Genomic DNA, 16,704 nt, shown 5'->3' on the forward strand with positions numbered 1-16,704 from the left:
CGCCGGTACCTTGCGTGGCTTCACCGAGTCCCCCCGCCGTGCTGGACCGAGGGTCTCTGCCATAAGTCCGTAGGCAGCAAAGATGGTTTCTTCCCCAACCCGATACCTAGTGTTCTTTCAGTATTTTGGCACTAAATATAGGTAGGTGCCTCAGCTGCCTGTCAGCCATGTGGACCCTGAGGGGTTTAGCCACGGGCGGTGTGGGGAGAGGTGAGAGGAGGCGGCTTGGTGAGGGATAAATCCCTGGCTGGGGAGGTGAGAGTGGGCAGGGAGCTGGCTCTGCTTTCTGCTGTTGTGTAGAAATGTTGGGAAGGGGATGGTTTGGGCAGGAAATGCCTGAAGTGGGCAAAGAGCAAACATCAAAGGTCAGAGAAGGTGGCAAAGTTGTGAGCTCAGGCTGAGGGTGAGATATGGCATTTCTTGCAGTGATGGTGGTTTGTTGGGTACTTGGCGGTGTGGTTCAGATACCTGCGCTGCTCTAGAGATGCAGGTGAAATGATCTGTGGGCTGAGGTTGGATTTCCCCAGGCCTTAAACATCCCACATGTGTATCTGTGCTTGTTTACATTAAAAAAAAAAACCCAAAAACAAAACCCAAAAAACCTGTGTGGGAGAACATGTGCAGCTCCAACTCATGAAATTGTGCCTATCCTCTGGAGGATTTCACAGAATTATACTAAAATCCACACTTCTTTTGCAGTGCACGGTCTGTTTCACTGTGGGTACTGACCTAAATGACTCCAAGTAGTTATAGGTAGATTTGGTTTAGCTTCAGGATTTATCTCTCTGCACTTTATCAGCTTTTGTGAATGGCTGTGACTTTTGTAGCAGAGAAGGAAGCTCATCACAAACTGTCTTCATGGTCCTTTAGCCCCTTTATGACAAGCACAGGTCCTACAAGAAAGGGACTTGCAACTGGCAACCAACTCCTGGCCCTAAAATAGGGCAAACTCTTTACTAGTGCAGTTTGTCTGCTTTATCTTCCCAGCCTCCATCTGAAGGGCTAGTCCAGAGAGTAACATTAGAAGGATGATTTTTATTTCCAGCCTCCTTTTCTTGGAAATAACCTCTGTATCTGTTTTTCTGTCCCTTCATCAAAGTGTTTGGTCCCTGCTAGTTGTGCAAAAAGATCTAGGTCACTCAAAAGCAAACAGTTTGATGACTGTCCCCCATTAACTTCTGGATGTGTTGATGCACTCTGTGTCAAGTCCTTGGGTCTTGACATGTATCAGTAACTCTTGTATTTGTTTTGCTTTGCAGTGGGGTTATGGAGACTTCAAATGATCAGGCAGTGGCTGGAGTCCAGAATTATTTGGAGGTAGGTCCTTGCTAATCATATTATCATTAAAATGAAAACTCTAGGGCTGCATTGTTGAGCTACAGCTATTATCAAGGATAAATATTATTTTTAGATTGACACTCAATAAAAGACACGTGCATAATGCTGAACACTATAATACTCAAAACCATTAAAGTGCTTTAGAAATGATGTCAGTGTACAGGTGGGAGCAATAGGTCAGGGTGAAGTCAGAGACATTAAGATTCTAATCCTAAAAAGCTGTGAACCCTTAATGAGACTTGAAACTGAGGCATCTGAATCCAGAACTATGATTCTGAGAGCCTCTGCTCAGGTGCTGGCACACCTGAGGGTACTTAAGCACAATGAGCTTCATTAGCACTTGTGACTTTGCTTCTGCTCACTGTTAGAACTGCCTAAGTTTGGAGCACGCTTAGCTGCTCTGCTTCTAGTTCACATTTAAGCCTTTTATAGATTTAGAAACTAGATCTTGTGTCTTCTGGGAGAGGATGCGTCTGATGGACATTTTCAGAACAAAGCACAGCAGGATGTCCATTGTTCCAAAGGAAAAAAAAATGCTTAGTTTCTATTCTTCTGGAATTCTTCTAAATATGCCGGCAAAAAAAGGTATGATCCTGTCATGGCTGTTGTTCCTGTGCTGTTTCCTGGGATTTCCCAGAATGTAAGTGCTGTTTGGGCTTGGAGTGAGTGTGCAATATGAGTGCAAAAGATGTGCTGTGACACTAGCCAGTAGAAAGTGGGTTTCTTGCATAGGGTGAATGCTCAGCACACCCAGAAGTTTGTGTAACCTCATGGTAATTAAATTAAAAGTTGCTGCTGAGCTGCATTTATTTGAGCAGTGCTGGTGAGTCTCATGTTCCTGTGCAGGGCAGGAATCAAAAGGAAGCTGCGTTATTTTTCTCTCTTGTTTTAAAAGCATTAAGTAGCTTGAAATGAAGCTTGTGCCCATTTAGAAGATAATTGTTGAAGTGGTTGAACTGTTTTAGGTTGGATGGTGCCTTTTTGGTATTCTGTTCAGTCAAACTGTCTAACCTGAGATCCTAACTGTGGCAGTTGGAAGGTGTTGCACCCACCACGTCTGTGAAGGAGCAGAGTTGCTGAAGAGCTCATCTGGGAGCACACTTGCTGTCCTACTCTGTGACCGTGGCCAAGATATTTCCACGCTGTGCCTTGGTTTCCTGAGTGAGTGTGATAGTTCTTGCTAAGCAGTCTGCAGAAGGAAAGTGTGATGAGTTATGGTTTGAGTAAGAGTTGTTGTGTATTTGTATGGCTTCTTGCCTGAGACCATTGTGGAGAAAGTGTATAAATATTGTGGAGATCTTGAAAGAAGAGCCCCAAAGGACTCTTATCTCATTTATCTCATCCTCTGAACCATCCAGTGTCTCAGCCCCAGGCGCCGGACTTTGGGTGAGCCCAGCAGTTGTTTTGCATTATCCAAGTAATTTTGTTTTAACAGGCCAATGGGTAGGATGGGTGATTAAAGGAGAAAAAGAAGAAGAAAAAAATAAAAAGATAAACTTATTTGGTGTTGTCTTTTCACAGTATCAGCACTTTACAGGCCAGTTCTGGGATATGTGCTTTGCTTTCATGTGGTGGTATTGATGCTGGGCACTGCTGAGCCGGGCTGTGTCGATTAGAACCACATGGGAAGTCTTAAAGCAACTTTAATAGAAAACTTCTGGGGCCTGTAGGAATTTATCTTCCTCTGTTTCTGTGCAGCCTTGAACTTCACAACTTTCCAAAGCCAGGAAGGCAACTGAAGGGAAGGGCAAAATTAAACCTGTAATGAGATCCTTATTGTATTCTAAATACGTTCAGACATTTGCTTGCAGTTCCAGGCCAGCAAATAACCTGTGAGGTGTAGACCTTGTGTTTCAACCAGAGTGTAAAGGACTGGTTTGTGTGTGTGCTGCAGCACACCCTCTGTGTGATAAGGTAAAATGGCTGGGCTGGGCAGAAGGCCTCTCTGTAACCCTTTGTCACTGAAAAGCACTGTATCACACTGGGCACAGAAGCTTTTCTAGTCTTCAGTAGCGCTACGTAACAGAGGATTTGGGATTGCATGAAGGAAAGGGAGACTTGTTTTGATTGGGGGACAGATGTAGATATTTGAAGTAGCTTTTAATATATCTTTGAGGGGGGTTGGCTTTACAGACAATGCTTGCTTGCTTTCTTGGAGACAACATATTTGTCTTGAAGCACTTGGAATCTCAGCTTGCTTGTGATGGGTCCAAACCAAAATTCCAGACATTGCTTCCCCAGATGGGGAACTTTGAGTCCTGTGACTTGGCTCCCTCCAGTTCCTTGTGGAAACTTAGAAGATGCAGGACTTCATGCTCTTACACGTGTCCCTAATGTAAAGGAAGATCTCCTGTGTAGCACCTTTTGCTAAAGTGAGTAGCTATTGCTTGTGCTAACAGCAGCCACATGAGGCCTGTGAGGATCCACAGAATTAAGTTTCTTCTCATGTTTGGTTTGAACCATCTCCTGAGTGTGCTGTTTCCCACTGTGCTGGTAAATGTGCCCCAAACTAATCTTCCTCACACAAAGCTCTGCTTTGGCTAGCAGCCTTGTGCTAAGGCCAGTTAGTATTCCTCACGAAAGGAAAAGGGGGAGTAGGAGAGAGGAGAAATGGAACGTACACAAAATCCTTACTGTGCAAGGCAGCTGTGGTACAACCTCCTGCCCATCCTCCAAGGAAAAATAAAAGGAAGAGAGGAAGGAAAATGGACCCAGAGATCTGTCATCTCCAACCTCTGTTTAGATAATAATTTCAGTGGCATAAGAGATTGCTCAGGTTTGCCTTGGAGGCTGCAATCCTCTCTTCCTCTCCAGCCTGCTCTCCAACAGGGCTCAACTCCCGCTGGCAGAGGAGAAGAGATCCAAACAGAGTTCTGTTCTCCAGCTTTGTTAATGGGATGCAGCGTGGGGTCCAAAGGAGAGCTGCATCCAAACTTCTCCAAGCCTGTTCACAGGAAAGGAGAACACACTTCCCATGTTCTCTCTCTCCCCCTACCCTCGCTCAACTAGTTCCCACTGGTTGTTTTTTGCCTGATGAGAAGAGGGTGGAGGAAGGGAGGAGCCTGCAAAACCCAAACATATCTTTGCAGAAACTTTGCTCTTAAAAAGCAGCTTTTGCTTTAAGACAAATTGCTGAGGCACAAGCCAGGGTCTGCACAGAAAACTGTTTAATTCCTGTCTGCTTCTCTCTGCTTAAGGATGATAAGTAAAGATTTTTATTGTTAATTGTAACCACATGTGAACTCCAAATAGAAGGATTAGGAAGAGGAAAAGGCTAGGGTCATTTTTGTTCTGTTTCCTAGGCCTTCCCCTGCAGCTTGGTTACATTTTCCCTTCCTTCCCTGTGCATTTTAACAGGACACCTCTGAGCCCAGAATCCTGCCTGCTCAAATAGTAGGAGTCTGGAAGGCATTTGTGAGTCAGCAGTTTAAACTTCATTGTCTCCTGGTACCAAATTAAAACCTAATAAAGACACAACTGGGTTCGCTACTCAGGAGTGGAGATGGGAAAGAGATGGAAATTTCTAGTCATTCATCTGCTTTCCTGCTTTTGTTGTTGTTTTTAAGTCTTTCAGATGTGCTTCACTCCTTCCCTGTAACAAATCACGTTGGGTTTTCTAAGGGCCTGTCCTCACAATGAAAAAAATTACTTTAAAACCTTACTGTCGGTAAAACCTACTATGGTTTTAACATTGCCCTAGGAATTAACTGGAATACCAAGCTTCCTGACCTACCAGTGTTCATCCCTTACCAAAACCCACCCTGGCTTTCCTAAACTTAGGCCAGTCTAGACAGACCCTTAAATACAGAGCATCTAATTAACTGGATTAGCATCTCTTTGGCTCTCTCTTTTGTGTGCGCATCTTGATTAAAAGACACCACATTAATGACTCATTTAGCAGGGTTTTATTTACTTTCCCAGCAGGAACCTGTAGTAATTCATCCAGTTGTTTTGCCAGCCCTTTGTCAGCAGGCAGAACTGCGAGGTAGAAACGGAGTGGGGATAAAACTTGGCTGTGTGGAGAGGAGCAGTTGGGAAAGGGAAACAACAATGCTAGTCACAGGTGGATTCTACAGCAAATCCTTGCCAAAATCCATATGCAGAACCTACAGGATCTCAACCACTGTCCTTCCTCTTGCATTAAAAATAGTTTCAGCTTGTTGTGGTACAATTTGCTAACTAATTTTTAAAGTACTCTTTAAATATTTAATTTTTAAAGCTGCAGTGTAATTTTAGGGTCTTATGGCTCCAATAAGCTTGAACTCTGACTGTAAAACTTGAACTTTGTGATGGTGGAAATAACATTTGTCATTTTCTGCTGTAGTCTCGCTATGGCAAAGGTCTTCATGTGAGGGAGACATCACCTAAATATTAAAGCTTCTTCTTTCTCCTGAAGAAAACAGTGCAGTCAGGGATTAGCCAAGCCTGTAGAAGTGGTGAATATAGGAAATTCCATCTTGTGGCTGCCAGAGGTGCATGTTTGTCCTGTGGTTATTGATACCTGCTGAGATAGCTCTGTGTCAGCTCTTCAACTACTGGTGTGTTTTACGAGAGCTGTGCCTTGATTCTTAGGTCTGTCTGTGTTTCTCAGTGGGATTAATAAATGCATTACCTCAGTGCTGTGCTGCTGCTCCTCTGCTCCCCTGGCTCCTCCTCTGCTCTCAGTTAATGGAAGCACGTTGCCCTCTGTAGCCCTGTTCCCATTGTGGATGGAGAAGAACTCCTGCCCGCAGCAATAAGCTGCTGTCTTTTACGCCACTCTGGCCTGCACTGGAAGCGAAGGATGCAGCCTGAGCTGCTTCAGGCCTCTTGGCTGATGTCATTCAGATATCCCTGCGTGCTGTTTCCATCCCTTTGAGGCCTGGGCTCTGCAGCTCTTTAAGAGCTGCCAAAGCAATCCGAGTCCAGTTTTTAGGAAATCACAGGGCTGGTGCCTGGGTTTAAATGTGTAACTCTCTGTCCTCTTTCCCACTTGCCCAGTGATATACAGCGAAGAATAGGGAGATTCATATTTTTTTGACTGTGTTTTGTACACGTAAGGAAACTCATATGGCATTTTGGATGTTCTGTTTGAGGCAATTTCAGGATAAAATGTGAGAAGCCACTGGTGCTGGGAGAAGCCCCCTAAACAGGCTCCTCCCCATCCCTTTGCAGCCCAGGGTAAAACTCACGATTACTTCTCAGTGTGAACAATGAGGAGACATGTGGATAGCGAGGAGGAGGAGGTTTTTTCCTTGCTAGCTCGAGGTGAATCTGCTATTCCTGAATCCATCTTGTGTTGGCTTTCAGAAGGCAGCGCAGAAACTAAACCCCGTTGTTCCCATCAAGTTCCACATCTCCAGCCGAACAGATACTGGTGTCCATGCACTCTGCAACTCTGCTCACCTTGACATCCAGAGGGCACCAGGGAAACCAGCTTTTAATGAGAAACAGCTTGTCTACGGTCTTAATTACCACCTGAAGCCTGAGCCAATCTGGTGAGTTGGAGGCAAGTCAAAGTATTTTATTTTGCCCTTGTTGGAGAGAGGAGGAAACACAGCAATGATCTCACATCTTCACCCAAAAGATCTGTTTTCCCTGTTTTATGTCTTGGTGAACCACTCCCTTGCACATGTGTATTTCTGCTGCTACCAGACCCCTGACACATTAAAGATCAGTCTTACTCCACTGTTGTTGTTAGGTAATAATCTATGCTAAAACAAGAGTTGTGAGAAATCGGGGTCACCATGCAAGTATTGAATCCACTGGGATGATTCTAGTTTCCAGGACATTAGTATGTTAACTTTCAGTGCTGCTGAAAACTCCCTAATTTTCTTTGTTTATTGAATTAGCACTTAGCAAAAGCTTGGCTGCAGTATTGCCTCTCACCTGTATCTCTGTGTCCTGGTTTTGCTGAAACCACCACACTATGCAAAAAGATGAAGAGCAAGCAAACAAAATTGCTGTTAGTGTTAGCATGGACTGCTCCTCCCTTCCCATGTGATCAGCCTCTTTTCTTCCCTTTGCCAAGAAGAATTCTCTCCTAATGCTGAAGAGAAAACTGGGCAGTTTCATGTGGCTGCAAGGAGAGGGTGATGGAGAGAGGGATCTTTGAGAATGCATTTTTGTTGATAGGGCTTGGATGGGAAACAAGATTCCAAGCTGGCTGACTGTATCATCAGCAATAATAACCTTCTTCGTGGCATGATGGGTCTCCTCTATCAACTCCTCTGTCTTAGATTTGCAAAGCATATTTGAAAGGGTTTTGTCCACAAGGTCAGAGTGTATTTCCTAGATGGGGCAACTTTAAGAGGACTTTGCTGTCACTTGAGTAGGGATGGTAATACAGTAGACTCACACCTTCTATTTCTGGTTTCAGTTTTGTAACCACACAATAAAAGCTGTTTGGGTGGCCACAAGGCAGAGCTGGGATTCCTCCCACCTCCTGCTAATTGGCATTTAATTTCTGTTGTCAGTGGAGAGGGAGGGATGTACTTCTGGAGGACTTGTTTGTATCTCATACATCACCATTTCTAGTTAGATGTCTTTGGGCTTTTTTTTCCTTCAACCTCCTTTGAAATTCAGGCTCTGTTGAAAAGCTAAAGAATGCCATGAGTCTTTATTTACCAGCAGTCTTTAAAAAAATGGGATCTTAACCAGGCCTGAGATGTAGTATGTTTGGAGAGCTGCTGGAATAAATACTGGAGAGACATTCCTAGCTAGAAAAGAGCCTGTGGTAGCAACTGCATCTACTAGGAGAGGCAGGAAAGGGTGCCTGCGTTGAAGAATTGTGTGAGCATCAACAGGCTTTCTGAAAGAATCTCTCTTATCAGAGGGAGTAAAAGGATGGTTAGTTAATAAAAATCACATAAGTGTTAGCCAGAGAAGCTCAAGATGGGTGAAATGCTTGTGGAGGCATGTAGACAGAGGAAAATAAATAGAATTATTATATTATTGTGTTTAGAAGAGGCTGGAGGCCCTAGGTTCAAGCTCCATTGCAGGCCTGGAGGATGTAGTTTGCATTTCTACTGAGAGTTGATAGCAGTGGAGCAATCTTCTGGGCTTGTTATTGCAAATCTTTGTGGAGGCCTGTGGCTCAGCTTTAATATCTTCTTCTGTGGTCTGAGCCTTTGCAGTCAAGGGATCCGAGCCAGAGGCACTTGAGCTGGCAAAAATCCCTGAGCACCAGCCTTTTTAAAGTAAATAAATAGGTTTGTCTATGACTTGGTCCCAAATGGTGTTGTATTTTTCTGGCTTCCCTGGGTCCCTTCTCAATAAGCCAGACTCCAAAGACAGAAAGGCACACAGGAGAAAAACTGCCTTGGAAGGAGAAGTATCCTCTAAAGTAACACCTGCAGCGGGTTGTACCTGTGCAATAGTGACTCCCTGCAGCATAAGGGAAAATAAAATCCAGCAAAAACTGCTGCTGATGTGTTCAAATCAATGGTAGCACATTGGGGAAGGTGCAGAAACACAGGGCAGCTCTGTTTTCTCCCTTGCCAGAGAGCAGAGTGGTGTCTCCTCTGACAGCCTCTGTACCCTCCCTCTGGCTACCAAGCTGTCTGATGGTGACATTGGCTCAGAGAAACAAGGCAATTTCTCCCTGTTGCTTATAGAAGAAAACAGGGGAGTTCTGCTGCCCAGAAAGCTGCTTCCTGAGTTAACTGCCCAGAGTCAGGGAAAATCAAGTAGACATGAACATTCCCAAAAGCCATTTTCCACACATGGTAAAGGTGAGGGTTCCCAGGAGGTCTCCTGCGTGTGGCATTCTGCTGTTTTCAGATAGACTCCATCTAGGAGATGGTGGGATGCACCTTTATTTTCTTTGCTGCAGCAAAGTCCTGTTTGTCTCTGAGGTTGTGGGGGAAGGTAGGAGGGATGTGACCTAGTTTCAGCTGTCTCCATCTGCTACAGTGAGCTGTGTAGCTGCCTTTGGAATGAGCACAGAGGTGTCTGTTGTTGGGGGAAGGCCTTCCCACTCGTGTTTGGGACCACAGCCCTGTAAAAGCCAAAGGGCACAGTGTCTGTAGCGTGTGCACTTCAGCTGCAGATGGGGGAAGTCAGCTTGTTTGGGAAGTTGCTGCCTCTCAGCTTAAGCATGGCTACTGGGAACACTGGTGCCCTCAGCCAGATGTTTGATGGGCTGGATGAAGTGTTTGGTTTCACCATACAACAAAGAACACGTCCTATCAGCTGCCAATTCTCAGCTGATCAATCTTAGCCTCTTGTGATGGTGTGAGCATCCCCAAAATGTGTTGGTAGATGACCCAAAACCAGTTTCTTTTTTTTTTTTTTTTTTCTGTATTTATTTTGTATCTTTACTGTGAGGGTGGTGAGACAGTGTCCCAGGTTGGCCAGAGAAGCTGTGGCTGCTCCTCCCTGGAAGTGTTGAAGGCCAGGTTGGATGAGGCTTTGAGCAACCTGGTCTAGTGGAAGGTGTCCCTGCTGATGGCAGGGGGGTTGGAACTGGATGAGCTTTAAGGTCCCTTCCAACCCCAACCCTTTTCTGATTCTATGATTCGATGATGGAGTGATGCCAAGGCTCTTCTGCCTTCTTCTAGTTGAGAGGAGCCTGTGGCAGCCTACAAGGTGCAAATCCTTGGTCACTTGTTATTCACTGGCTGTCAGGAGAGAATGATATTTAATTAATTGTAATTGCAATTTCTCAAAGAATCCATTGCATGTTTCAGTTCCTACCTCTGTGATGACCACACAGAAGCTTTTGAATTAGTGTATGACATGTCTCTCCATCTCACTGATTCTCTTCTGTCCTAGCAGCATTTTGAACGCCCATCGAGTGACCAGTAGCTTCCACGCGCGCTTCTCTGCGCTGTCAAGAACCTACGTTTATCGGCTGCTGGTGGGCTGTGCTCATTATTCTGAAGTACCCGTGTTTGAAAGGGATCTCTGCTGGGCTCCTGCAGGGGGGTGAGTGTGTTCCCTTAAACCTCCCTGGGGAGCTGCCTCATCAGAGCTCTGGAAGGCTTGGCTTCTGGGGGAAGCGGCGAGAGGGTAACTTCCACATGTGAGCCCAGATTTCCCCTTCATATTGACAAGATTCCCCTGGTGAAGTCAGTGTAACTACATTGAGTTGTGTTCACTGAGAGCTGAACAGCTCTTTTTTAATTGTATTGTCAGTTTTACCTGTGACAACCACACTTACCACTGCTGATGTACTCAATGACTCCAGATAGAGTCCATCAACAACTCTGTGTGTCCCTCCTCGTGGAAGTGACGAGCGTTTCCTCAGATGACCTTGCCAATTCATACAGCAAACCCATTTGGACAGCTGGCTGAAGGAACAGCGCTCTGATATGATGCAGCCAGGCAGAAATGCATTGCACAGCAGAGCTTGAGTTTTAGGTGTGACCGCACAGGCAGGCAGGAATGAAGGCTGAGAATTCTTTCATTTATTTATTTATTTATATTTTCCCCCTAGTCCTGTTTCTGGTAGTGACTGCCTGTAATTCTGCTCTCTCACTCCCCGAGTGCTTGTATGTTTGGATAGTGAGAGCTGATGACTCTGAGCAACCCTACAATAACAACCCAGTGTATCTAACTCAATATGCACTTGTGTTCTTGGACTGGCCACTGAGTCATAACAAATCAATGTTTGTATGTGCAAGGGAAGAAAAAAACAAATTCAGTGCCATTTAAAAAAAACCAACCAACAACAAAAAACAACCAACTTAGGACATGATAAACAGTGGGTGAGGAAAAAACAAACTCACTCCAGAAGTTAATTTGTTGTTGGTCTTTAGTTTATGTTGTACTGAGGTAAACATACATCCAAGGAAACTGGAGTTTTCCACAACATCAGAGAGAAACAGGTTTGTAGCCAGTTGTGGTAATTTCATCACTGCTATTGGAATAACAATTGTGGGTAATGCAAAAAATGTGATCTCAAGTGTTCTAGCAGAGGAATGAAGGTGGCATTGTCCTGATGTTAAATTGCTGACTTTCTTTTCTCTGGATTGTGGAAGGGAAAAATAAATATGAAATTGCAAAATTAGATGTTCTGTGCACAATGTGCCTTAATCCTGGCCTTTATGAAACAGCATTTAATTTAGTCCAGGCACTGCAGTTAATTTTCTCAAATGGCAATGCCCCATAAAGGATAGGGTGAGCTTATTAGAAATTCTGAATGGGAGGTGTCTTGCTAAAAGGTGGGATATTTGGGCTGCTGGTAGTGAAGAATCTCCTCGTGTGTGCACTACTGGGCACAGCTGGTGTCTAAAACACATAATACAGATTAAACTTCTGTAGGCATCTGAGTTGCCAACTAGGTGTCATCAGCGCTTCTTGGGGTGACCAGGGTTCTGTAAGTGCTCGTCATTTCTCTTCAACACAGTGACAAAATTTAATTATGTTAGAAAATCTCATCTTGATTTTTATTTTTTCCTTTGTTTGTTTTCTTCAGAAACAATTTTGGCTTCTGGTAAGGCCTGAGAAACAAGCCATAGATCACACATACTTACTCAGGCTTTTCTTAGGAGAGATTTACAATAACAGACTAAAAATAAGCATCTGTTCAGCAAATATATCAGTCAATCTGTCTAAATTCCTTTGCTTGAGACTATTTTGGATGGAGTTAGATACTTCAGATGAAGAAATCTGAGTGACATCTGCGTTTTACCCTTGGCCCTTTCTTCTGCATCTCTGCCTTGGATTTACACTGGCTTCATCTCTGACAGTTTGCTCACTCATTCCATTTCTGTTACTTCCTCATTTAATCTTCTGGCTGTTGCAAACCTGAGGTTTGGAAAACCATTAGAGTGTTTGATATTTTCTTACCTGGCAACATCTTTTTCAGTTTATAAGATCCAGATACTGCAAAGGGTTTTGGTTCTCTTGCCCTTACACTATAGCCAGTGATTTGAATAAAGTTATTTGAATTGAGCTGTTAGAAGAAGCACAGCAGGATGAAGGTTTGTGCCTGCCAACCCCTCATCTAGCCTGGGGTTTTGAATACCTTCAGACCTCAGGTCACTTGGCATCTTGGGTTGTGGTTTGGGCCATTACAAGACAAACTCCATCTTGCAAGGTGTGTTTCCACAGTGCTGTGACATTAAAATCTCTGTGCCAGGTTTAAGCCTCTCATCAATTAATTGGACTTTGACCCACCTAACATACTTGGTCCTGCCTGATGGTCCTTTCCTTTTGCTCTGCGTGTTTAATTTCAGCTGCCTGGACGTGCCTGCCATGCAGGATGCAGCACAGTTCCTGCTGGGAACCCACGACTTCAGCACCTTTCGCTCACTTAACTCTGAAACACCTTTTCAGTCTCCCATCAGAACCATCCTCCAGGCAGACATCCGACCTTCTTCTGGTTTCCTGTCCCACCACTATGAACACAGGTGAGAGCCGAGATCCTGAGCTGAGGAGCTGCTCTGATCAGCTCCTGCTTGCCTTGTCTGCAGAGCTGCGTGCCAGCGCTGCTGTGAGAACTGGCCTCCTGTTTGCTGTGCTTTGCCTACACAGTCCTGTGATGGTGTCAGTAGGGTTCTGCCTGGTGACAGCTTGGAAAGGACTTTTTTTTTTTTCCCTTTCCCCCTCAGTATCCTCAGGGAGAAAGAGGAGCGGGAATGAGAGCAGGGAAACTGGTCCAGTTGTTTGTACATTAAAAGGCAGGATGTTATAAACTGCTGTATGGAATCTGGCACAGAGCAATTCCTATGAGGTGCTTCCAGCATTTACGCTCATTTTGGTTGCTAAAGACCAGCTCTGCCAGGGGATGGGGTTTTTTCTCCCCACCCTGCTGCTCTCCTGGCTTTGCCTGAAGGCTGTAAATACAAGGAAAAAAACCAACCCTCCTGACACCTGGGTCACTGGTGTAGCTATGCAGATCCACTCCGTGCACACCAGTCACTCCTGCTGTCTTCCCAGGGCATGTTGATGAAGGAAAGTCCAATATTCCTCAGTCATTACATAAACAAAAGATGTGGAGTGTCAGGTTCTGCCAGGTCTTGCAAGTATTGAAATGAAGTGGCTGGCTGTATTCTCTCTCTAGCAGAAACTGGTGTTTTTTCCCAGAAAGATCACCGATATTTATCATCCAAATATGGCTTTTGCTCTTGCAGGAGTGAGAGAGAAAACTGGATCAAAAAGCATCAAGCTACTTGCTGATGGAATATTTTTGCTTTTGGCAACAGATGCAGCCATATTGTGTTTTATAACGAGCAATTTTTATAATGTGTCGATATTAATTGATCTAATGAATGTTTAGGCTGAAGGGGATGGCTTGGAGAAGCCTGGTTACAATGCATTAAAATGGCACTTAACTCTCTTAGAATCCTTTGGTAGTAAGAACCACAACCATGAGTTTTCTGGTCTAGAGAAAAAAAAAAAGTTGTGGGCTTTGGGTGTTTGTGACAGGTTAGGTGTTGTTGGTTGGGGGTTTTTTTTGTTTGTTTGGGGTTTTTTTTAATTACAGCATCCTAATTACTTTTAATCTGTAAAACTCTCCCTAGGGGAACAGCTGCAGTCGTGGAGCTCAGTGTTTGTTTGCCCATTCTACAAATAAAACAGTAAATATGCCTGAAGTGCACGTGTATTTCTTCCCTGCAGGAGCAGAATGAACTGTTCCTGCAATGAAAGGAACAGGGGTAGCAGTAAGAGCTTAGAAATAGAAATTTAAATTTATTTATTTTTTTAGCCTAATATAAGGAGGTTTATTTTCTGTTTCAGAGGGAGGAATCTGTAGAATGATGAACCGTGGTCTCTTAGTCAAATAATGCAGCTTTTCTTTCTCATTCTTTCCTTCCTTTCTGAACTTGAACCAATCTTCTCAATTGAGCATTTGTCTGTTTAAAAGGCTGACTGTTAAAATGATTCCTTCCGTCAAACTCGGTTGCTCAGCAACACTGGAAATGGAGTTTGTGTCCTGTCCATACAAAATCCTTTTGAATGCTCAGGATGTGTTCAGAGGCTCAGCCCCATCCCTTATTTCTAAGGAGCAATTGCTCTGTCACCTGTTTTCTAGCAGAATTTGTATTATTCATTGCAAGGTGCTGGCTTCTGCTGACAAATGGAATAAGGCAGCTGGATTTTTTTGCTGGTAAGCAAAATTATCTGTGAGATTGACAAGAAAAACAAAGTTTCTCTCTTAAAGAAAAAAAAAATCTTCTCTTTCAAAGTCTACAAGATATTTTTCTTAAGTGCCTTGGCCCATCTTTTGTAGCTTAATATATCTTGTCAAGACAAATGAGACAGGAAAATCCTGGCTGAAGAAGGTGCGTGCAATTTGATGAGGAAGGGATTTGACTCTATAAAAAATAATTCTCTTGTGCTTTGCTAAAGAGCTGAGCTGAATTATCACCTCGATGTGCTGGGTGTTTGCACATGTGTGCAGCATGGCACATGTCTGGCTGTCAGGAGCATCGAGCTGGGGGGAGAGCAGAGCATACATAAGGGGTAGAAACACTGTCGTTTCCTGACATAAAGAGGAATCTAGGGACAGGAGCTGCCTGACACAACAGGGAGGGCTAAAAGCAGTAATTTATCTGTAAATTCTGGGTGAAAAAGCTTGTGGCTGTTCCCTACAATGACTGACAGTTTCTCTAGCCCTGCCCTGATGCCCTGTGTGGGTCTGTGAATCGCTTTGTCCCTGCTTCACCTTTCGTTCCATGGCTCACAAGAGCTGTCTCCTCTCCCAGGGAATGGGCAGCCCCTTCCTTGATACTCAGGTGTTTCCAGCAAACCCAGCCTGTCCATCTGAACCCTTCAGACAAGTGTGGTTTGTCAGATTTATTGGGGGCTGTGCAGCTTCTTATTCATTCTACTTGCATTCACCTGTGATTTATACTTCTCTTGTGGGTAGAAGAGCCATTTGAAATATGATTTTCAACCCTTTTTTTATTCTTTTCTTTAGGGGACTGGAGTTTTGGGAGTTGAAGTTCAGGAGCAGATCATTTCTTTACCGACAGGTACTGTTTGGTGCTGCATCCAGCACACACTTTGCCTCCAAGAGCTGTCACTGTTGATCAGTTTAGCAGTGTTGCATCCCTGCGTGGTGCTGTTGCAGAGCTGGTGTTACAGCTGCATGACGGACACGGGGACCTAGCATCAGAGAGATGAGGTTCTGTATTCCTTGTTTGATCCAGTAGAACCAAAATCTCTTTAGGAGTGTGTCTAAAATGAATGTCCAAAGTCACAGAATGGTGTGGGAGGATGGAAAGTTTTGTTTGCTGCAATCTTTGTCCTTGCAGTCCGAGTGGTAAAAAACACCAGACATATGTTCCTGCTCTGCTGAATGGCACTGGGCCCAGCAAAGGCTGCCTGGAATTTTACTTTCTGGCTTTGGAGCATGAAGTAATTCACAGTGTTGTACAAAGGAGAGATGGGAAGACCTGATTCAGCTATGCAGGCCTGACTGCAGGATCATTCCCTCTGACATGCTGTCTAGTCTCCACTGGGTTTTCTTTGAAATAACTCCAGTGGGTTTTTTGCTGCTATCCTCAGGGGAGGCAGCTCTCTCCACCACTTAATGGATCACCTCATTAGGAAAGAGTTGTCTGATCTCAGTCTGCCTATCCTGGCCATGGTCACACTCTGGAGATGGAGAATAGGCAAGAGATGGCTTGTTTTTTGTAGGAGAGAGGGGGTGCTTTGTGGGAACAGCAAGTAGCTATTTTTTATTCTGTTTTGACAAACCTAATTTGTTTTTATCCTGTGCCAAGTAATGCTCTGTAGGCTCTCTGACAGTGGGTGTCTGGATACGAGCAAGGGAAGAACAACAACATGCTTGAGAAGGGGTTGATATACAGCAGAGATTTGCTTCATCAGATGCTCTTGTGACAAGGAGGAAAGGCTGGTAACCCATTTAGCACATTAGAACGGAAATGCAACTGAAGTGACACTGTACAGAGAGAGCAGTTACGTGTAATACTCAGCCTAATGCCCTCTCTGGGGCCTGTTTTGCAGCAGCAGCCTTACAGCGAGCTGGCAGGCTGTAGTGAAGCAGGAGCAGGCCATACATGCTGACCTGGCACTCCTCTACCCGAGCATCTGCTTCTACCCTCTGTCTTAAAGAGGAGATTAGACCACATGGACCTCTGATCTCACCTCATACAGCTGCTTTAATTATTGACATCTGGATGTTTTTATTAGAGAAAGGGTGAAGCAGCCCCAGAAACTCTGTGTGTGTATTTTTTGCTGCACAGCACACAGAAACAGGTTGACACCAAGCACGTGGCTATTTCAGATGCGTACCATTCATCTGCATTTACACTGGTTAACTCCAAGCGTGGAGACATCAAAGCTGAAGTCACAGTATACAATGACCTCTAGTGAGGGATGGATAAAATAACATATGTCAAGGATCTGCACTGTTTCTCTGTGCCATCTGCTCCAAGGCAGGCTCTTGGCACTCCGCAGTGCAGTTAAAGA

The 16,704-nt window shown here is 44.4% G+C and overlaps 1 protein-coding gene across 1 annotated transcript in view; it reads left to right on the forward strand.

Annotated features, from left to right (window-relative positions):
• Positions 1 to 64: 64 nt before the first annotated feature.
• The window catches only part of PUSL1 (pseudouridine synthase like 1), a 20,361-nt gene continuing 3,721 nt past the window's right edge, over positions 65 to 16,704 (forward strand). The window contains exons 1-6 of the mRNA XM_010165446.1: positions 65 to 141; positions 1,260 to 1,317; positions 6,628 to 6,815; positions 10,096 to 10,245; positions 12,501 to 12,674; positions 15,188 to 15,242. Of these exons, the coding sequence (XP_010163748.1) occupies positions 83 to 141; positions 1,260 to 1,317; positions 6,628 to 6,815; positions 10,096 to 10,245; positions 12,501 to 12,674; positions 15,188 to 15,242 (684 nt within the window). The 5' untranslated portion in view covers positions 65 to 82. The remainder of the gene's footprint in view (positions 142 to 1,259; positions 1,318 to 6,627; positions 6,816 to 10,095; positions 10,246 to 12,500; positions 12,675 to 15,187; positions 15,243 to 16,704) is intronic.

The sequence above is a fragment of the Antrostomus carolinensis genome, unplaced genomic scaffold (assembly GCF_000700745.2).
Source record: "Antrostomus carolinensis isolate BGI_N321 unplaced genomic scaffold, ASM70074v2 scaffold18603, whole genome shotgun sequence".
In the NCBI taxonomy this organism is placed as follows: Eukaryota; Metazoa; Chordata; class Aves; order Caprimulgiformes; family Caprimulgidae; genus Antrostomus; species Antrostomus carolinensis.